The 23,734-nt window shown below is 32.0% G+C and overlaps 2 protein-coding genes across 2 annotated transcripts; both read right to left on the reverse strand.

Annotated features, from left to right (window-relative positions):
* Nucleotides 1-10,089: 10,089 nt before the first annotated feature.
* Nucleotides 10,090-11,676, reverse strand: LOC126659804 (stemmadenine O-acetyltransferase-like). The gene has a single exon (XM_050353133.1). It carries the CDS (start codon nt 11,591-11,593, stop codon nt 10,247-10,249), a length of 1,347 nt encoding a protein of 448 aa, XP_050209090.1. The 5' UTR covers nt 11,594-11,676; the 3' UTR covers nt 10,090-10,246.
* A 7,666-nt stretch (nt 11,677-19,342) lies between these two features.
* Nucleotides 19,343-20,054, reverse strand: LOC126659462 (uncharacterized). The gene is made up of 2 exons (XM_050352755.2): nt 19,872-20,054; nt 19,343-19,794 (listed from the first exon to the last, which is right to left on the reverse strand). Exons 1-2 carry the CDS (start codon nt 19,941-19,943, stop codon nt 19,354-19,356), a joined length of 513 nt encoding a protein of 170 aa, XP_050208712.2. The 5' UTR covers nt 19,944-20,054; the 3' UTR covers nt 19,343-19,353.
* Nucleotides 20,055-23,734: the final 3,680 nt, after the last annotated feature.

A 23,734-nucleotide genomic window follows, 5' to 3' on the forward strand; every position in this document is an offset into this window, starting at 1 on the left:
GGTAGACGGCGTCGGCTCGGGCGGAGGAGTACAAAAATCGAAAAAATTAATTTTTTGTTTAAATTTAGTGATGGGTTCTTAAATCGAAGAAGTATGTGGTAGATCGGAAATTTGTTTTAAGTATTTAATTCTTTAATAAATTTTTTAAAAATAATTAATTGTTAGGATTTATTTAATATTTTTTAAAGTTAAAGAATTTGTTTGTATTTGTCCAAATAAAAAAAATATGGTAAAATCCTTCTATTTAGTTATTATTAATGTTTTATCCTTAAATTATTTAAATTGTCTACCTTAGTTGGGGTAGAAGTGAAAACGAAAAATCCGAAATAGGGTACAAATGAAAATATTTCTAGATCGGAATATAAACGAAAAAAAATTCAACGTGGGGTGTTTTAAGTAATTAGGTCTAGTTTAATTGAATAATTTGATATGTCTCTAAGCAGATTTATAAGTTTTGTTGGTATTTTATTTTTAGATTATTAAATTTTCCTTAAAGCCGGCACACAGGTGGTGGCCAAGCACTCTTGTTGAACTCTCCCTTTTCACGTAAGTGCAACTTGGATTTATTCAAATTATTGTTGTGTCAATTCAATTTAAATATTAATAATCATTGAAACTGAAACTGTGTTACTATATTGATATAATGTAAGTTATAGTCATATTTAATCATAATATGATTTTTGTAGGTATTTCCATACCTTGTAAAATGACCATTATTAGAATCTATTGTGAAATATGCGACAAAAATATCAACTACATTTGCTGAACTATAAGTTAGTACCACAACATCAAGAATATTGCATACACTGTAATATAAAAATTGTAATTCTGTTTAAGGAATCCATTTGTCTATTATATGGACCTCTCTTTAAATGTTACTTGTACTGTATTTTGCATCAAATATTACTAAACCACCGATAGTTAAGGTGTTATTATGTTTTTATACATTATTGTATTTGGTTCTTTATATTATTAATTTTTTTAAAGTGAAAAACTTATTTGTATTTAAATTTATAATTTCATTTTTGTTTTAATAGAATTTCATCAAATATTGATAAACTATGTATCAAACATATTGTGGCAAAATTAGTTCATCAAATAAAAAAAAAATTCATCATGATTAAAATTGTGACAAAAAATATTCGTCAAGTAAATAAATTTTATTACAAGAAATACAATATTTATTATGACAAATTAATATTAAATATGATATAATTTTATTAGTTGTAATATAATTAATCGTCCCATATTAATATGACAAAAATATTTATCACACTAATACATTTGTAGTGATAAACTATTATTTTGTCATAATAACATTGTTCAGATAAGATTTTTTTGACGAAGTTGGTGACAAACATAATTGATCACAATATAACATTTGTAACAATTTTTTTTTTTGGATAAATGATAGGTGTATTAGCCCATCCACAAATTGTGGATGGCAAAAGAGCCAAAACAAACAAGCTAGGAGTTATTACAGAAGAAATCTATACAACGAAAAACATCGTTTCCAGAAAACGGAAAGTCATGAAAATGAACTCTATAAAACTCCACTGCTTTGCAAATACTCAAGAAGACTAAGGAGTGAACATCTTCCGGCTCGTCCTGAAAAACACGTTTATTCCTTGCTTTCTACAAATTCCAAGTGCCATAATACCAAAAAAGCTTCCAGAGATTGCGATATCTTCCCGCCGGTAAAGAAATCCACTAAGTATAAAAATCTTGCAAGGATAATGGAGTGACCCAAATAACATTACATTTATTCAGAATCAGCGACCAAAACCTCCAAGCAAAGCTGCAATGTAAGATTATATGGATGCTTGACTCAATCTCCGAGCAGTATAAACAAGCTGATTGATTAGAATTCAGAACTCCTCTCCTTACCAGAACAGCGTTTGAAGAAATTCTGTCACGGGACAACAACCAAATAAAGAACTGCATTCGTGGCGGCAGCTTTTCTTTCCAAATTCTGTTCGCCAAGAAGCAAAACTGATACTGATCAGGAGCTGACATCTGAAACCATAATTCCTTCATTGAAACTGCTGTGTATGAGAAATTCTTCCGCCAATAAAATCTGTCCGGAGATGTTTGAAGCATCGCGGGAAGAAGCTGCTGAAGTGAAGTGAACTGATGTTGTTCTCCCAGGCGGAGACGACGTTTCCAGAAGAATCTGTGAACCCCGATCTGCTGTTGATCATAGAAACAAGAAACTGAGTTGTGTTGGTTCCTGCACAACCTAAAAAGATATGGAAATTGAATGTTTAGAGGAGCGGTGAGCCAACAGTCTAACCAAAAACGAGCAGTGTTGCCATTACCCAACTCTAATGAAACCGAGTTAATAAAGCAATTCCAAATTTCTTTGTTTTTCATGCAAGAAGAAACAATACCCTTCCACAAGTGTGATAACTTAACTGAATTCACAGAGACAAGATCCGACCAAGAACGAATAGAGGAGCTGTTTGCAACAACATTAAACCATAGAGAATTTTCGTCCGAAGTCATTAGCTTCCATAACCATTTCAGCAGTAAAAACTGATTTTTATTGCATAAAGGAGTGATATTAAGGCCCCCATAAATAGAAGGAACACACACGTCAACCCAAGCAACCTTGCTAAAGCCTTGACGATCCGTACAACCATTCCAAAGGAAACGTCTCATTATACGCTCAAGAGTAACAACCACCGCTTGAGGAATTCGGAAAGAGCCTAAATAATTGACTGGCAGACTGCTAAGGACAGACTTAACAAGAACAAGTCTACCTGCGGGGGACAGTAAGTTACCTCTCCATGTCGATAATTGGGTTGAAAAATTCGAAACCACCGGGTCCCATGACTTGGCAGTAATTGCTCTATCAGAAAGAGGCAGGCCGAGGTAAGTAATGGGTAACTCTTCAATCGTACACATCAGAATATCAGAAGCTCGAGATAGAGAAACCTCATCGACATTAATACCAATAATCGAAGATTTATGGTAATTTATTTTCAGCCCTGAAATAAGCTCGAAACATCGAAGAATACGCAGCAGATTCTCAATCATAGACAAGTCGTTAGGAACGAAAAGCAAAGTATCATCAGCAAACTGCAAAATAGAGACAGGATCCTCCAATCCATCAATATGAACGCCCGACATCATACCCAAATTGTAAGCTTTTGTAAAAATAGCTCGCAAGTTTTCTACAGCCAGAACAAACAGCATAGGAGAAATAGGATCTCCCTGACAGACACCTTTTCCCATAAAAAAAATTCTCTGTTGGGCAGCCATTGAGAAGAACTGAAAGCTGAGATGAGTCAAAAAAAGAAGACACCCACGAAATCCATTTACTATCGAAATTCATCCTTCGAAGAGTTTGCAAAATAAATTGCCACGAGATAGAATCAAATGCCTTTCTAAAATCAAGTTTTATTATGAAAACTTGCTCCCTGCGCTTTTTAACAAGATGAATCACCTCAGAGGCAATCATGTGGCAATCATGAATGCTTCTCCCTTTAATGAAGCCAAATTGGTTTTCAGAGATAACCGAAGGAAGAACAGAAGATAATCTATTTGCCAAAACTTTAGATAGCAGTTTGAAGACCCCATTGATCAAACTTATTGGTCGAAAATCTTTGATGTCAGAAGCTCCTTTGAATTTCGGAATTAAAACCAAGAAAGCAGTATTTAACCCAATAGGAAAAGTAGCTGAATTATAGAATTCTTGGAATAAAGAAATCAAATCCCCTTTCAAAAATTTCCAAGCTTTCTTGTAAAAGAAATTATTAAACCCATCTGGACCGGGCACTTTATTATCATCACACCCTAAAAGAGTTGCATGAATTTCTTCTTCCGAAAAGGGAGTCGACAGAGACGCTGCATGCGAATCCAGCAATTGCCGAATAGGAAGAAGCTGCAAGGAGAAGCTGATTGGAGGAGATTTGCGAAAAAGCTTCTTGTAAAATAAGTGAACTTGTTGCTTGATATCCTTAGGAGAATTGAAGCAAACCCCATCAATAAGAATTTCTGAAATACTGTTGGTTTTTGAATGAATCGAAGCCACCGTGTGAAAATACTTTGAATTCTTGTCTCCATGTAAATGCCAATTGAGTCGCGATATTTATTGCCAGAGAGATTCAATGTTCTTCGAGAGGATGTTAAACTCAGAATAAAGGGCTGCCAATCTATCCCCCTCCGCCTCATTTAGATTTTGAAAATCAGCAGATGATTCTAAAACTGAAATCTCTCTTTGGGCAGCAGCAAATTTCGTGTTAAGATCCCCAAAAATGTCTCTGTTCCATGTCCGGATAACGTTTCTAAGCCCCCTCAACTTAACTACCATATTAGCAAATGGCAGTCTCTGATTAATAGAGGACCACGAAATATCAACAAATGCGTTAAACTCCTTATGACTCCACCATGCATTTATTAATTTAAATGGTTTCGGCCCCCAGTCTGTTGGAATATCCGAACTGAAAAATAAGGGGACATGATCCGAAAAAGATCTTGGCAAAGCTGTCAGGACAGAGTTCGGCCACATAGTGAAAGCCGAAGAGGACAAGAAACATCTGTCTATTTTTTATCGCGAAATACTATTGTGCCACGTAAAAAAAAGGCCTTGAAGAGTAGATTCCACTAAAGCTGAAGCAGAAACAAAAGCCGAAAAATCTAGCATTGAAGAAGTGAAATGACTACAGTTAAGGCGTTCCGAGGGATCCAGAATATCATTAAAATCTCCAATCAAAATACAAAGAGAGTCAGTAACAAGCTCAGGAAGGATTTCACACCATAAAGTTGCTCGCTCCCTAGGACAATTACTAGCATAGATCAAGATAAATCTGATATTGCTACCATTCCAAGTAAAATCCAAGCTAATCCATCTATTAGCAGTAAAAATACGAGAAGGGGTAATCAACTTTCTATTCCAAACACAAAGTAAGCCTCCCGAAGCACCAGTAGAAGGAGCAAACGCATAATCAAAATCAAGGTTTGGCCAAAGTTGCCTCACACTAAAATCGTCAAGAGCTTCCTTTTTAGTCTCAATTAAACCCAGCAGGGATAAACAATGATTAGACACCATAGAACGAATAAATCTATTTTTCCGAGAAAAAGACAAACCACCTCTGCAATTCCAAGAAACGAAATTAAAAATGCTCGACATAAAAAGAATAAATACACCTGGTAAAGAAAAAATCCTCAAGCTCTAGCTTGCTCCTCCAAAGCAATTCCTTGTGTAAGTAAATCAATAATCCCACGTTCATTCTCCTCAGAAAATAAACCCAATTGGAGACCTGCACTCCAAGTTTTCATGGCTTCAATTTCAGTACGATGTTTGGCAGCAAATTCAAGATTCATCTTTGAACGATTGCGATCATTCGAAAAAGAAGACTCCGGACTCGACAGAATTTGAGACGTAGAAATAAGATTTCCTGCCTCATTAATAAGTTTTGTTTTACGTCTCTGAGTTATAAGACCCCGGAAGCTTGCTGGTGTCGCACCAGCAGACCTGACATCTGAATTGTCTAAAGTCGCCTGTTTCTCAAGATTAACCGGTTCCACCTCTCTGAGATTTGAAGCCGAATCATCCAGATTAGCTGCTGAAGCTCCAACTGCAAAATTCACGCCTTTTAACGAAACAAAGGCAGGTGATGAAACCTCAGAGAACCCATTAGCTTTAATAGAATCTGAACGAGTCGAAACATTCTCTCCATCAGAAAATGACCTTTTGGAACTCACTGTACCCTTGGAAGAAACTGAATTAGAATCTGAATAATCTTCGTCATCCAACAGAATTGGCAAGTCTGATTCTGAAATTGAAATAATAAAATCCCGTCCTTGGATCGATAAGGTTAACGAATCCTGAATGTAACTTATAGAAGTTGAAATTAAAACTGAACTGGAATCCAGTCTTTCCTTGGACCTGACCAAAGGGTGGACAGTCACTACATCTCCAAACCTATTTCCAATTAGCATGAATAAGTTATCATCCCATGCACAGACAGGTATACCCACAATATTCAGCCAGAGGTAACGCCCCTTACTGACAACAGATTCATCGCAGCGGATAAAAGAAACAAAGAAATCTGAAAGTGATGGAAAGGTAATTGATTCGAAAACCATTCTAGCTGCCAAATTCGAAAACCTGAGCAGTATTTCATCACCTCCCAAAAAAGACATAGCTTCAACAATGATCCCTTTATCCTGCAAATAAGAATGAGCATATAAAATCTGCTGTATTTCTTTCACTTTAACAATGATCGAATAAGTTAACGCTTCCAAGGACTCCTTCTTTGGCGAGTAAACTATCGGCACAGATTGCACAACATTGGCGTAGGATCTGTCATCCCTAATTGATGGTCTGAAAGTCTGTTTCTTCCCAACTGCAACAAATCGTGGGTTATCTGTCTTGATTGCGGCCGCCGTAAAAGTTCTGCTAATAGGGTGTCTTGCTTCAAAAGCCCTAATGCGGAAATACCCTATATTAACTCTGTTCAAACGGAATCGTACTGTGCTGAAATCTTCATCAGGGTTAGGGCGAAAAAATCCAAAGCGGAGGTTTCTGACATTACGTTTCCTAGCCAAGGTAACACGACCCGCAACACCGAACTTCAGGAAAGCGCGTTGAAGGTGAAAGTAGCTCCAGGAATCAGGGAAGTTCTCAAAATAAAACACAGGAGAGGAGTGGTTAGGGTTATTGGTAGGAAATTTTGTGTTATGAAGGGGTTGATGGGGGTTAACGATGGTGGGATTAGGGTTTTGGTAGGTAGGGTTAGGGTTTTGGGAGGTAGGGGAAACCATCGCGTTTTAAGCTAAGGCAAGAATGCATATTTGTAACAAAATTTGGTTCCACTAAAATGATATTAATTCTTTTTATAAATGTAGCCTGTATGATACTCAGTTCTCTTATTCAGGAAACGATGTCTTTCGAACCTTAAACACTTTGTTTTTAATGTTTAGTTGTTCTTAGCTTTTATTCTTCTTGTTTTTCTTCGGATCTTTTAGTCACAGCTTGTGGCTGGTTTTATATAATTTCTCATGCCTTATGAATAGTAGCAATGCGAAATGAGTCTTCTGTTAAAAAGGACCACAACTGAAGCCACTCTTTGCCAAATTAGAAGCCACAAAAACTAAAGGATACTCCAAATGAAGAAGAAGATCAAATAATCTCCATGTAGACTGCTGTAATAGATACGTAAAAAATCACGATTAATGTTGATTTGCTATAGAAAGAAGAACTGAAGATGTATTCAGCTCAATCAACAAATAGTTAAAAACCTATTGTTCGCCGACTCTCAGTCTACGTCTCCAATTAAATCGAGTCCAAGAAATATCGATCAACCACATCAAATATATCTTGCACTGAACTAGATTTATTCAAAGAATGATTCAAACATACATTATAACTAGCAGCCAAAGTAGAGTTATCCAGCCATATATCATGCCAAAAACGAATAGAGTTCCCGTTACCCAATTTGATAACAATAGGTTAACATCGTCTACGAAAATAGGGGGTTAACAAAGTTAGAGCTATCCGCCATTGCAATGAATGATTAAAATTAGGATTGATAGAGATTAGAATGAAGATTTGAAGAATTTCCCATATGAAAACAATTTCCTAGATCCTTTTTATCATTCTATTTTCTTATTTTATTTTTTGTTTTAGTTTAATTAGTTAAAAATCAAATCAATCAAAATTCGCCAGTTCAAATAATAATTAGTTAACTATTTTGCTACTAAATTCAATTCCTTTTCAACTCATATTTATCGCTTTATTACTTGCTTTATCGATACTGTTTACTTGCAATTTTGTGCATCATCCCACACCTCGACCCGCTCGCACACCTTATGCAAAGGAGTGTGCAAGCAACTTGGACTTACATAAGGTTTTTTAAGATTTTGGGGAATTGGCCAAGGGAGGGAATGTGCGATCACACACTTCTAAAGTTGGAAGAATAGTGTGCGTTCGCACTGTAATAACTCCAAAATTTTGAAATAAGAAAATGATGTCACGAGTCCTAAAATTTTGCAATTTGGACCAAATAGGTCGGGAAATGGACACCAACATAAGAAATTTAAATATGGACTTTAAAATAATAATGGTCTAAAGAAAAGATTAATATTATTTTAATGAATAAGGATTTATCGGAAAAGGATTTTCAAAAATTCGTACGACGATTATTTGGAAATTTGAGTTTAAGTGAAACTTAACAGTTTTGAGCTAAAGTGAGTTTTTAGCCACTTTAAGTCAAAGTGGTAGTTTAGCCAAAACTTAAGTAAGATATGACACCTGCTTCTAATATTCATGACTTAATTATGGTGACTGGACGTGATGATGTACCTCTCTCTAGACATGAAGAGCTAATTGGTGAGTTGTATTCTGTTCCTTCTCGCCGTATTGATGACATGATTGGAGGGAATGCTGGGCGGAGACAGTGGACAAAAATGGAGGGTGCAGTGGACGTCTCATTGCATGGGAACGAATTGATTGGTGAAGAAAGAGTGGGAACCTCCTCGTGTTAAATTTTTCATTTGAATTGCTTTACATAATCGAGTTCTCACTTTAAAATTTTTAGCGCGGCGTTTTATAATTTCTTTTGATAATTCTATGTGCTCTCTTTGCAATGTGGTAGAGTTGCAGGAGCATTTGTTTATTCATTGTGTTTTTATAAGAAAAGTTTGGTGTGGTGTGATTCAGAGATTGGACATCGCTTGGGTGTTTCCGAATACTTTTTGAAGAATTTATGATGCAGCGGGAGAATGTTGTTCCGAGAGGACCGTATTGGAAACTTTGGAAGATTTTATGGTGTTTGGTGGTTTGGGAGATAAAGAAATCTAGAAATCGCAGAGTTTCTCGGGATGAAAGTTCTTCTATAGAGACAATGATTTTTAGTTGTTTTACAAAGGCATTTTTTCTCTTTAAATGCTGTAATAGAAGTTTCAGTTATTCGGATACGGATTTTTTTAGAAATCAATTTTATATATTATATTCGAACATGTGATTTTCTTTTCCGTTTCCTATAGTCTTTACTGTGCCACCTAGAATGTGCTACTTTTTGTGCGAAAGTTATATGTTTCTGTTTGCCTTTTTTTGTGGTTTTAATATAAGTTTATATTCATAAAAAAAATAGTCGGGGCAACTCCATCTTGAAAGTTTCTGAACTCATTGGGAGTTTTTCTTTCGAAAGTATGGCAAATAATGAAAGTTAATATGTAGGTTCTACTTTTTTGGTTTATATAAACATTTATAGGGTGCTGGATTTTTACATCTCTCATAACCCGAGATTTGCTTTTCGATGGATAGGAGGAATGAATCACAATCCTTGCAAGAATTAGATACTAAAAATAAATGTAAGCAGTTTATCAAAAATAAAATAAATATAAGCTTGAATGGAGGAAGTGATTCTCAATTAATTTTTAAAGGCGGCGTTTATTTTTTAAAAGTTTTAATAGATGTTTTTCTTATTCAGGAACGAATTTCTTCAAAAATTCTAATTGTATTTTATTCCACGGTTTGTAAATTCTTTGTCCAACCTAAAGTCGTAGTCTCTTTTTTTGAGATAAAAAGTCGTAGTCTTTAATATGCCACTTTTTAGCCATTTTTTGTGCGAAACCGTTGGATTGGAGTTTATTACTACTTCTTGTGGTCTAATATATAAGTTAATTCATTGTAAAAAATTGTAATAATGTTATGGCTGGAAATTACAAAGGCTATCCCATTTTGAGAATTCTAAATTATACTGTTTTGGTTTTTCAGGTCCTTCAATTTTCATTTAACTTTCTCAAATCTTTTAATTTTTATTTTTTAGTTTCATTAAGTCTTTTAGTTCCTTAAACGGAGACCCATTTAGAACCAAGTGACCAAAAAACAAAAATTTAGACATTCAAAGAAACAAAAAACAAAAAACAAAAGTTTAATGACCCAATGGAACAAAAAATGAATGTTTAGAAATTCGAGGAAGCCAAATATAAGTTGAAGGACCTAATAAAGCAAAATCAGATAATTTAAGGACGCCAAAAATAGATTTAGCCAAATACAAATCCACATTTTTTCAATATCTTATTTTAGCTAGGTATGCCCGGAAAAAGAGAGGATATATAGGAACTAGATAAGAAACATTCAAGCAAACATAGACATTAATTTATAATGGTTAAGCCAAATAAAAAAGCTCAACAATTACAAATATATAAAATATTCAATTACCCTTGTTCAATTAAAAAAGGAAACTTCATAAAAAAAAATATTAAAAAAGGAAACGTAAATCAACCAAATTACTCACAAACTAGAAATTTTAGGATTAGGGGAAGCATAAGCTAAAAATTGAGGATCATGTTCCAATTTGGTCATTCTATCTTCATCCAGAGTGATCCATGCTTCAATCCCTTTGCCATCTCTTGCTTCAGTAAATACAGTAAGATTTCTAAATGCAGGTCCAACTTTTCCCAAAATTCCAAACCAAATTGGATCACCAAATCCAAAATTCACATTATTAAGACCAAGATGACACCAGCTCGTGAATGCAAAAATATCTGGTTTTTCAACAGCAAATAACCCTTGTAGCTGGTTATGATAATCATTCATAGTCTCAAATCCATCATCACCTTGTAGAGAATCCATATAATCCCTATCATCATATAATTTAATAGCTTCTTCAAGTAATGCTGCTAACTCATGCAATTCTTTTTCCCGTAAAGTTGGATCCGCCACCGCGGTCGCCCACCCGAATATATCACCGAGCGACACATTTGACATCGGAGGCTTTGTTCTTGTCCGAAGATTCACCGCTTCCACCAAAATAGACGCCTTTGGTGCACCTGAAACCGCCCTAGACGCTGCCATGCAGCATTTCCATATAAAGCAAGATAAAGCTTCGATCCGCGATGGAAGCTTTTTCTTCTCATTTCCTTCTCCCCTCGCTTTGATCCGAATTGAAGTGATCGCTTTGGCACTGAAAACGAATCGTTTCGAAATGTAATTACCTTCTGTAAACCATAAAGTCTCCATTAGTGACAAATGTTCTTGAGGAAATGGATTTTTTGGTGGAAAATACACGGATGCCTCGTCACAATTAGGTTTTACAACACTACTGAGTGACCCGGTACGAGTTAGGGTAGCCCATGCATGGATAAAAGCAGCACCAGTAGGTCCATCAACGAGTTTATGCGACGCACAGCAGCCTATAGCAAGCCCCCCACAAGAAAAAACATTCACTTGAAATCCCATTTGTGGAACCCCCATATCTGTAATTTTAGTGAAAGGTTTGAACGGAAGGAACCCATTGATGAACTCAAGTCTAGGGTTTTTAAGAAAGTCAGACAGTGATAACCCATTAATTCTTGCTATAATTAGAGGAATACCTTCATTGAAATGATCAATATGGAAATTATCAACTACTCTTCCTGAAAAAGGATAGTACAAATTTAGGGTTTCTGAGAGAGTCTTTTTCAGGAGAACTAGGGTTTGAGTGACATTACTACGTGAAGATGATGTGGGGAGGTAGAACAAGATGAATGGCGAGTAAGTTATTGGAGTAAGCTGATTGAAAAGAGCTAATTTGAAAGGTTTTTTGGTTTGATGAATAGATGGTTTAACTATTTCTCTTGAAATGATATCAACTTGCATTTTTGCTTTTGTTTTTTGAACACTATTTTTTAGCTAATTGATAACTTTTGTTGAATTGAAGGGTACTCAATCAATAGAAATGAAGCTGTTCTTATATAATAGTGGTGAGGTGATTGAGAAGCAATTATGCATTTTATTTACCCATGTAGAACAATCAATTCTATATAAGATCTTAATTTTTTGTTAATACAGTATTTTAGTTATTTAAAATTATATTAATGGACAACATTTTGATAAAAAATACTTAATTGAAACTTTAATTACTATGTGAAATGTTGTATTATAGAAAAGTTAATAAAATTTTGATTAGATTCACCATAAAAAAAATACTAAACACTGTAGATTATCAGGCTTTTTTTAAGTTACAGAAAAATTATTAAACAAATTTTTTTTATAAAATTCTCACTCAACTCTATCTTTTGTTACAAAGGAGTTCACCTATAGGAAATATATCGTTTTCATATTAATACAACATTTTTATTTATATGGCAAGCTGAAATTACAAAAAGTGACATAGTTCAGTTATCTTGTAATAAATGTATAATCTAATAATTTTTTTATAATTTGTGAAAAATTTAATATTTTTTTTATAATAAGAGAAATATTTTTATAATAAAAAATATAATTTAGTAATCATTTTATAAATATAAAAAAATTCGTTTGGCAATCTTTCTTTAATATGAAAAAACCCTAACGATCTAAAGAATTTAACATCCATAAAAAAGAAGAAGGCAGTAGTAATAAGAATTTATTTAAAGTTTAGGGGGCAGATATGGATGGATGGTCGGTATCTTCCAGCATTAATAATGGCATTATGGCCTTGCCAAAACTAAATATATATTGACAACTGTTGTCTTGTTTTGTGTGAGAGATTGTCAGTTGCACGTTAGAAACAGTAAATGTAGAATTAAAAGGTTGCTACCCAGAAAATTAGAGGAGTTTTGTAAATGCAGAAAATTTCTACTGGTAAACTCATCTATTATGCCAGGTGTGTGACGCGGTTCGGATCCGGATTAGTTACGGCGAAATTTTTAAACCGAATGGACTTAACAAAAAAATAGTTTAGCATGGATTTGAATCCCTTATGTGACATACTATAACCTAATTCTTTACAACTATTGATCGATAAATAAAAATTGGATTATTCAGGTTTGAAAATTTTATGGTTTGCATAGATTAATTCTTTTAGACTGGTTTGCATAATTGTGTCCCTACCTTTGATTTTCTGGTTTACGGTCAATTATCAATATGAATAATTCTTTTTGTTTTCTTTGCAATACAGTAGAATTTCATAATCACTTATTTGTTAATTGTGATTTTTCGAAAAATGTTTGCTGCGTACAGTATGTTTCAGAAATTTAATTTGGTTGAGATTTTGTCTTGCTTATTTGGTGATATTTTTGTCCAATGGCAACATATTATTCTAAAACTTCGTATGGAAAAGTTTAGCAAACTTCATAGTTTATTAGTATTACCTAGAGAATTTGAAAGTGCGGAAATATAAGAATTTTCCAGAACAAGAAGAGAAAAGGTTATTTTTTTATTGTTTTTGTCACGATCCGATTTCACGGACCGTAACCGATACTAAAAAATGAAATTGATAACTCCGAAATCCTTAACTAATCTAAACATTTCACAACACTTGTCGACACGTACAAACAACACATAAACATTTCAATTTAACTTAACTCATCTATCTAACTCAAATCCGCTCTAGATTATACATATCAAGTCACAATCTCAAATAACATAACATAATAATTATAAGGGTTAATGTCAAAAAAATTCACAAACTTTACACATTTAATCATTTTAATCACATAGTTTAAATTTTCTCATTTTCATACACGAACTACCACGTTTTCTCAAATTCATGCACGGTGTTGAGGTGTTACTCATTCATTGGTGTAAAATGACCTCCACCTTAGCGAATTACACCAATGGAGCCGTGACACCTCAGTACGGTGCATGAATTTGAGAAAAAGTGGTAGTTCGTGTATGAAAATGAGAAAATTTAAACTGCATGATTAAAATGGAAAAACGTGTAAAGTTGGTGAATTATTATGACATTAACCCTAATTATAATATGAAATGTTCACTGATTTGAAATCACATACATTAACTCATAACGAGTACAACAAAATATTAATACATACATTCTATGGCCACTACGGAATTCAAAAATTAAAATATTCATTATAAACTCTTAATAAGAAAAAATTTCCGAGATAAATGAATTCGAAACTTTTCTTCAAAATCAACCTTAAGCGATTTTTTGGAAAAGGGAGAAATCAATGGGTCGGATATATTGAGTGAGTTCATATCATTGCAATCAATTAATAAGATGGAAATCGGGAAAACATTTTAAATAATGCAACTTTTACCGCTACGAAACTAATTGGAACCCTAAACCTCAATGTCATAACTAACTCTTTATTTCACTTCTATCTAGAGGACAGGTGCTGAGAGTAACTCCGCTGAGCCATTCAATCAAGTCTCTTATTGCAAAGATGGACCCCGAGAACAACTCCACCGAGATCCCCAACAATGTTGGCTCCCGAGAGTAACTCAACCATGTACACCAACTGTTAGTGATATGCACTAGGTCAATCATGTTTGACTATGTATTGACTCTATCGTTTTGTTATTTATTAATTGACAGTTTTTATCATTTTATATTATGATTAAAACACTTAAATGGTTAATTCTTTCTAAGGTCATCAAGTATGTGACTTGATAGTAGAACCCTTAGGTTTTATAAGAGAATTATATTTCATCTATCTCTAGTCTTAATAGTACATTGAGACTAGTATGATGTTGAGTGATGATTATGTTTTATTAATCATGTATATGAGATATAAAGTCAAATCATATGTGCTATTTGAGAAATAAGGCACCCACCTTGAGAATACTACATAGATAACTGTCATAAGTAATTCTCATTACAGTTCTATTAGTATAATCCTTTGACCTTGAAATCATCATGGATTTTTACATAGCTATTTCATATTTTGATACAGTCTTACATTATTTTTAACAGGATAATGGAACAGATTGTCATTGGATATGAAAGTAACTATGTGAGAAATATGAGTGACTGAGAAGGAATTTGTCCCTCATTTATTTGAGCAAGATATCTATGGGCCCCTTGAAAGAAGATAGACTGAAGGAAATGCATGGCCATGCTAAATGAATTGATAAAGAGTTATCATTTTCAGTCTACTTAGAATCAGGAAACTAATGATTGAATATTATAAGGATGACAGGACTATGCCTTACATTCAATCTGGATATCGAGAGACAAAGGGATTAAAATATTATTGTAAATGGTTAAATCGGATTATCGATATTCGTATAATTTGGGTAATCATAATGTCTTGCTAGAGACCATTTATGACTTGTGGACTGAAATAGAGATTTCGGGCCTACTGCCAACGTTATATGAACCTACAGGGTCGCACACTAAGAACAGGCCCAAAACAGTTATGGGTTGTACAAGCCCAATGAAATTAAGTGATTAATTATTATATATATATATATATATATATATATATATATATATATATATATATATATATATATATATATATATATATATATATATATATTAATAAATATATATTAATTCGAAATTTAAAGATAAGTGTTTTCCTTAAGATATTATCTTTTTGAAGATAATAATAATAATTAATATATATGTGTAATTATCAAAAAGAGTTTTTGATAGACTTGAACTCAAAAGAGTTTTCAAAAACGTAGAGTTTGCATATGATTGCAAAACACGTTTTTGAGTAAACCCTGATGTCCTATTTTCCTATAAATAGACTCTTAAGACTAGGGTTTTGAGTTAAAGGTTTTTCGAAATAAACACAAGACAAAAATAAATAAAATTCGAAATTGCTTTGTGAAGCAATAGTGCTAGCACACAAGCACTAGTTTTGACTAAGGTCTGTTCGTGTGGATACTCGTAGAGGACGCATTCTTTTGGAGGCGTTTCTGATCCGAGGCCAGGTATCACCAAAGTGAACCACCTCCTTCCTTCCTACATTGCTGTTGAATTCGACATACAAGTAAGTATTAATTCTGTTGTTAATCTATTTATTCGAATTACATGGATCTTGGTTTGGTTTTAGATAAATTTTTTGAAATTCCGCTGTGTTATGAACCTAGAAAACCCAACAGTGGTATCAGAGCCGCTTGTAATTTGATTAATTAGATTCTGAGTATATATTTGATATATGCTTATTGTATGTTCTGTTTTGAAAAAGGGGTTGTTTTTCGAAACCATGTTATAAGAATTATAATTCGTTGTAATTATACATAAATCGTTTATGTGATTAAATTGTATGAAAAACAGTATGAAGAATTAATTTGATTAATGGTTTAATGTGATTAAAACTTCGAATATATTGTTCTAAATTAATGTTACGTTTTAATTTGATTAAAGTTTAGTAGTATTAATTTCCATACGAATTGATAAGAAAAGGGGAAACAGATTAATAAAACTGTTTTTGAATAGGATTAGTAAACTGTTTATGAAACTATTTTAATTCTATTAGAAAAACTGTTTTTGAATAGGATTAGTAAACTGTTTGTGAAACTGTTTTTAATTCTATTAGTAATTCTGTTTTGAATAGGATTAGTAAACTGTTTGTGAAACTGTTTTTAATTTTATTAGTAAAACTTTATTTAATTATGTTATGAACATAATTTATGAAACTGTGTTTAATTCTGATATGAGCTGAATTAATGAAACTGTTGTTATTTAAGTGTTAAATAAATTATTTCTGATCAGTTTTTAAGATGCAGTAATTAAGGTTTTAGGGTTATTTTAATCTGTCGTAATCAGTTAAGATTATTGATTTCAGATAAAAAAAATTTAATTTTGTTAAGTGCAACATGTGAGAACACCGCCTGGGGCTCTGCCCCCGGGCCCCGCCAGGGGCAATGCCCCTTGTACCCCGCTTGGGGCGCTGCCCCCAGACTCCGGCCCCTTGGACCCCGCTGATACACCCCATTAAGGACCGTTATCCTTTTAAGCCGGCGTGTTTTTATCATGTATTTTATTTTAATACTTTAAATAATAATTATTAAATATAATTTAAATTACCATGAATAACATATTTATGTGATTGTTGTTAAATATGATTTAAAATAGTGAAATAATATGTTTTTAATGTTTATCTTATTGGTTATATGCTTTGCATGATTATTTTATATGTGATAAGATAGGATAACTAAATAGGATAAATAACAAACCCTTATTTAATATTAAGTCTTACATATACCTCCCATTGTAATAACACTTATCAAGACTTAGATTGCTATGTATAGGATATGCCAAAACATAATGTATAAAGTCATCTAAGTAAGATAAGTTGGATAAAAGTGATATCCATATGTTTGATTTGGTTAGACTTAACTAGGTTATCAAAATAGTTTTGAACCTAGGGTATAAGATAGAATATCAAGATTACATGTGATGTTAATATTCTATATTCAAGAATTGCATGAGATGTAATTGGTAAAGTGTTACCTACCTAAATAAACCACACTTAAAGTGATAAGCCAAATCTTACTTGAAGTAGGGTGAAATATGGATCTTGTTCCACTATTACTTTTCAATTGTTGAAATTATCATTAAAGATTTTTATATGAATTATGGATATATGTTGTGGGAATTTTATTGTGCCTTTTATTAAATGCTACTTGTATATTTATTATTGTAGAGATGGCTTCAAACACTACACATACTTTATCAGTGCAATTAATCCTTGAGAAGGATAAGCTCAATGGCACTAACTTTCTGGACTGGCACTACAAAAAATTTGGCTTCTTGTGACGAATAAAATTTATCATGTTAAGCCCAAAATTTGTCACAACAACGTTATTGTGACTACTTTGTGACGAATTTTGTTGGTCACAACAAACAAGTCACAATAAGTCAATTTTATAGTTTGTCACCATAAATTTTCTATTGTGATAAAATTGTTTTGTCACATTCATATTTATTGTGACGAAAATGTATATCACAAGTAATCCAATGTTGTCAAAATTTGTCGTAATATACATCGACTTCTAGTGACAAAACGCTAATAACATGACAAAAAAATATTTATCACAATTCATATAAATTTGTCACTACATACACCGAGTTATTAGTGACAAAAAGATTATATGGTGATAAAACCATATTTATCACAATTAATATACATTTGTCACCACATACGCCGAGTTATTAGTGACAAAAAGATTGTGAAGTGACAAAAAAATATTTATCACAAGTAATCAATCATAAAGTGACGAAATTGATTGTCATAATAATTAATTAATTGTGATACATGTAATTTATCACAACAAGTAATTTAACATAATGTGACGAGATTAATTGTCATTATAATTAGGTAGTTGTGATAAATTTAATTTATCATAAGAAGTAATTTAACTTAACGTGACGAAATTAATTGTCATAATAATTGGTTAGTTGTGATAAATTTAATTTATGGCTTAAGGTCTGAAAAACTACCGACTTTTCAAATTTTTTTCAATAGCACCCTCACCTTGTAATTTTTTCAATAGCACCCTATTTTGTATTTTTGACTTTCAATAGCACTCTAAATTAAAAAAATTAGATGATTTGACTACTATAAGGATGAAAATTTTCAAAAAAACTAAATTTAAAGGTGAAATCATATTTTTTTTCTACTTGGACACTTTTAAACAAGTTCTTTAACTTAAAAAAAATTCAAATAAGTCCTCGATAGATGAGTTTAATTTGATGATTTATGGTGCTATTGAAAGTTAAAAATACAAAATAGGGTAAAATTGACTGTTTTACAAGGTCGGGGTGCTATTGAAAGCCAAAAATACGAAATAGGGTGCTATTGAAGAAATTACAAGGTGAGGGTGCAATTGAAAAAAAATTGAAAGGTTGGTAGTTTTTCAGACCTTAAGCCTTAATTTATCACAACACGTAATATAATGATAATGTGACAAAATTAATTGTCATTATAATTTGTCGACGGTGACAAATTTAATTTATCAAAATAAGTAATTTATCATAACGTGACGAAATTAATTGTCATTATAATTTGTCAACGGTGACAAATTTAATTTATCACAACAAGTAAGTTATCATAACGTGACGAAATTAATTGTCATTATAATTAGTTAGCTGTGACAAAAAAAATTTATCACAACAAGTAAGTTATCATAATGTGACGAACTTAATTGTCATTACAGTTTGTCATCGGTGACAAATATAATTTATCACAACAAATAATATATTATAACGTGACGAAATTAATTGTCATTATAAGTTGTTAACGGTGACAAATTTAATTTATCACAAGAAGAAATTTATCATTACGTGACGAAATTAATTGTCATTATTATTAGGTAGCTGTAACAAAATTAATTTGTCACAACAAGCTATTATTTCCATTTTTATCGATACCAAAATAATTGAATACGGTAATTTGTTGCTAAAATCAATGAATAAAAAACAAAATCAATTCAAATATTACATAAAATTATCAATGATTAAGTCTTTAATAACACTGAAATAACCGATCGTATGAAACATGTAAACTATTTGCTATAAAGAAAAGAAACTAAATTAGGCCTAACTTTTGATATAGGAGACGTCCATCTTCTTTCATTCAATTCCAATCTGCAAGAAAAAAAATACGTTTATTATATACACTTTTATTTTCAAACTGACATAATTAAGTGAATAATTTTCAAATTATAGAAAAAATTTAAAAGCGTAACGAATTAAAAAATATATTTAAGTAAGCCGTCACATACCAATCATTAGATGGTTCGTCATCAAGAGATTTTTCACAGCCATCGATACATGTTTCGTCGCCATCAATAGATATTTCCTCATCATCTTTTGCATTCAACATTTGTTGAACAAGATGCTTGAGTTTGCTATATGATTGAGAAATGTTATCAATTTTCACCTGTTGATTTTGAATTTGGTCATTTAGTTCTTTAACTTGCTTTTCAGTCTCAAACTTCTCTGCTTGTAAACGAGCTTCAAACTCTGATTCTTTAGCTGTTATCCGTTTGGCTCCATATCCGAGTCCACGAGCATAACCAGACTTCGGTATATCCAAAACCTTTTGTAGAATTTTCCTCCCATCAATTGCAACGCCTTCCTCGAGTGCTTTTGAGCGAATAGCTTCCATTTGTTCCTAATTAATTAAATATGCTTTAATAACACTTTATAAAATTGTGTTTAGATAACTATATATATAAAAAAAGAACTTACGTATTTATCTCCAGCTTCTGGGTCAATCCATGAGCCGTCTTTTTTACGGTGTGCTTGACTGTAGAGCCTCATTTCAGGTGGCTCTTCATCAATGACTTCAGATGTTTCCTATAACGTTCATACAATTGATTAAAAACTAAATGATAAAGAATTTAAATACGAAATCAAAAACAGATTACATATAAACTCATATTTACCATTTCATACAAACGTTGGCAATAAGACTTTGATCCCGAAGTGTGAGAAAAGGTCATTTTCTTGCGATTATTAATGTTTACAGTGCTTCGAGCCTATTATAATAAAGCCAACACATAAAGGTTTTAAAGGTACATATCATATTATCAATAATAAAAGTTTTATATAATTAGATATAAACTATTTTAACCAAAATAGTAGAGATATTCGTATCTCAGAAGCATAACTCGTAAACATGCAAAATACTCGGCGAAGTACAAGCATTTTCTCGAGTTATGTTAATTATGTAGACATCTGAACTCGAGGAAAGGCATAAAACTCGAAGAGTTTCAAGCCTTTCATCGAGTTTGAGCTTCTCAGATATGAACTAACTCGAGGAAGGAAAAAATACTCTACGAGATCATTCATTCCTCGAGATTTTCATTTCTGTATAAGCTCATTTTCGTGGAGAGGCTTTAAACTCGAAGTGTTTCAAGTCTAACCTCGAGTTTAAGCTTATTCAGAGTTAAAATAAATCATGAAAAGGCTAAAAATCATTTAATATTGAAATCCTTTGAACAAACCTCGTATTTTCGTTCAGAACACAATATGTGAAGCTAATTTAGATATAATTGGAAACATACTACCAACTAATTAGATAATAAAGTACTCATTTTTAACAAACGATATTAGACAATCGTATATAAAATTGAAACATTACCTTAAAGTGTGCATGTTCATCAAAATGTTCACATAGGTTCTTCCAATCGTTAATTTTTACATCCTTGGGTGGATGTTTTTCAGCTTCTTCACGAGTAGGGAACGTCTTATAGTGTAAGTGACACTGATACTTGAAATTTCTAAATCGTCTAGCCATCATTCCATATACTACTTCTCTTGCATGTGGATCACTTAAATCAATCTCAAATTCACCCTATCAATAAAAAAACATATGAATAGTCACATATTATAAGAATACAATTATTCGAAATAACAAGTATGCTATAAAATAATTATTAATTTTACCTGAATAGTTGTAAGTAAGGCTTCCTTTTGTTCAGCGCTTATTTGAGACCAATAAAGTTTACCTAGCGGTGCCATTAATCGAGTGACAATACCAATTTCCATTTTGAATATCTTTTCTGAAGGACCAATTGGTAATCTATTTGTTTTTGCAATCACAATTCCACCAATTTTTGAACCATCTTTAGTCATTTTTTTAACTTCAAATCCTCTAGCTTTACCTCTACCATTCTTTTTTGGAAGAGGACCTAAGAAGTACAACAGTTTACCTCATGTTAGTTTGCTTTTTGTTTCCAAATTGATATGTACCTTTTTAAAAAAATAATTTATATGCAGTTTGTAAACGTTATAGTGACTGAATATAAACTATATGTGAACCATAAGTCAACCTCAGAAAACAAAAAACAAACACAGAATAGAGAAATACGTAAGAAATACAAAACTTTACCTCATACTAGTTTGCTGCTCTATTAAACTTTATATGTAATTATCATACTATTTTAAAATTTCATATGTATGTCTTATACTATTTTTAAATTTAAATGCAGTTTTTAAGACGTTTTTGTGCCCAAATATGAATCTTATGTCAACCGCATGAAACACAAAATAATCACAAAAAAGAGAAACAAATTGATATGTATGTCTTATACTATTCTTAAACTATTTTTAAATTAAAACACATTTCTTTTTGGGAAGAAGACCTAAGAAATACTACAGTTTATCTCATGTTAGTTTTCTTCTCAATTCAAATTGATATGTATCTCTTATACTATTTTTAATTTTTATTTAGATGCAGTTTTTTATAGGTTTTTGTAACCTAATATGAACCTTATGTCAACCGTATGTCAACTTTAAGAAACACAAAATAGAGAAAAAAAAACGAATTGCAAAAAATATAAGGTAAAAAATAACTTGAAAACAATATTTCCATTCCAGAAAAAGCATTGAAACACAATTTCATTTGTTAATTATATCAATTCACTAAGCAAAATAAATGAAACACAAAATAAATTCAACCTAACCTTCATCAACGTTTGTTGGTTCACCGGACATGGTTTCAGTTTCACCATCCCTGTTAACTTCAGCAGCCACTGGTATTGCAGTTGAATCATCACGGTGGTTGTGATGTTCAATACTATTTGGGTTTTGAATTGGAGGAGACGGAGATGTTGTGTTCACCAAAGGAGGAATAGGTTCCGACTCAGTTTCGGTAGTCTGAGATTGTTGTGATATATTTTTCATCGATGGTTTGTCATTCCCCTTCCTCAAATGAGCTTTCAGTCTAGCTGATCTTTGTAATTCGTTAAACGATATAACTCTTTTTCTAGTATTAAGTGACATTGTTCAGAAAATCGTTGAAACAAATTGAATTGAAGAACAAGTATGGTGAGAATTGTTTGTAATTTTTTTTATGATCGATATTTTGATAAGAACAAAGAAACCACTTTATTTTGTCATTCAACAACGTGATTCCTGCAATTATGGTTAATGCCAAAGAAGTTTCCTTTTAGAGGGAACTTCTTTAATTAAAAAATTAAATAAGGAACAAATTATTTTCGTTTCCCTCTCTTTTTTTTTCGTTTCCCTCCTATTTTAATATTTTTTCCCTCCTAATAAATTCGTTTTTAAATTTTCCTGATTTGATTTGCCAAAATCGTGTCAAATCTAATCAGTTTGAGATATATTCTGAAAATCTTGTTGGAGAAATATTGTTTTTTACTCGAGGTAGTAGAGAAAGTCGACGAGTTTTATATGTTTCATCGAATATATGCTCTACTGAACTCGTCATAACTCGATGACATGGAAAATATTCGACGAGTTTAAACAATATACTCGAGTTAAAATCTATTTTTTTCAACTTAATCCAAATATCACCACTTTCCTTTAGATATAGAAGCAAAATGCAAAATAAAAAGTCTTTGTTTCCCATATTAAAAGCAAAACAAAGAGTCTAATGTTGATAAATGGTTGTTTTTATGCTTATTTATGATTAGATATCAAAAATTTATGTGTTATTCAACGTAATAGTTGACCACTCCATTTTTATCGCTCTAACATAAATATTTCAAAACAATATTTTGTCTTAATTTTTTTGGAGGTAATATATGCCTTTTGCAAATAAATTGCAACAATAAGAAATTTTTCCACTTTTGCCTATTCTTATAATTTATTTTAATGTTTTTAATTAGTATAATTTGAATTTTTAATAGCTAAATTTATTCCGTTGAATATGATTTTACTCGCATAACCATTATTAAAATTGTATTTTAGGGTTTAGGGTTTAGGGTTTAGGGTTTAGGGTTTAGGGTTTAGGGCTTAGGGTTAGGGTTTAGGGTTTTGGGTTAGGATTAGTGTTAGGGTTAGAAAAAACAACATTAATTAGCAACATTCAATTTTTTTTAATGACCGCTAAAAAAATAAAACAATATTTAATTTATTTTTTTAATGACCGCTAAAAAAATAAAACAATTAATATTTTATTTAGTTTTCCAAGGACATCCATTTTTCATATCGTTGACATAAAAAACCTCATGTATACTTGAGAACTGAACACGAAAGAATGATTTGTTTCAATTCCATTTTTACATTAACAAAGCAATGTGGCAAAATTTACATGAAGTTAATTTTATGAATTTTGATAAAAATTAAGAGAACTTAAAATATAC

This window comes from Mercurialis annua, linkage group LG8 (assembly GCF_937616625.2).
Source record: "Mercurialis annua linkage group LG8, ddMerAnnu1.2, whole genome shotgun sequence".
Taxonomy (NCBI): domain Eukaryota; kingdom Viridiplantae; phylum Streptophyta; class Magnoliopsida; order Malpighiales; family Euphorbiaceae; genus Mercurialis; species Mercurialis annua.

Coding starts and splice junctions, on each gene's coding strand:
- LOC126659462 (XM_050352755.2), bottom strand. CDS start 19,943: ATGAGGCTCTACAGTCAAGCACACCGTAAAAAAGACGGCTCATGGATT. Junction 19,795..19,871: donor CAGAAGCTGGAGATAAATAC/GTAAGTTCTTTT, acceptor TTAATTAATTAG/GAACAAATGGAAGCTATTCG.
- LOC126659804 (XM_050353133.1), bottom strand. CDS start 11,593: ATGCAAGTTGATATCATTTCAAGAGAAATAGTTAAACCATCTATTCAT.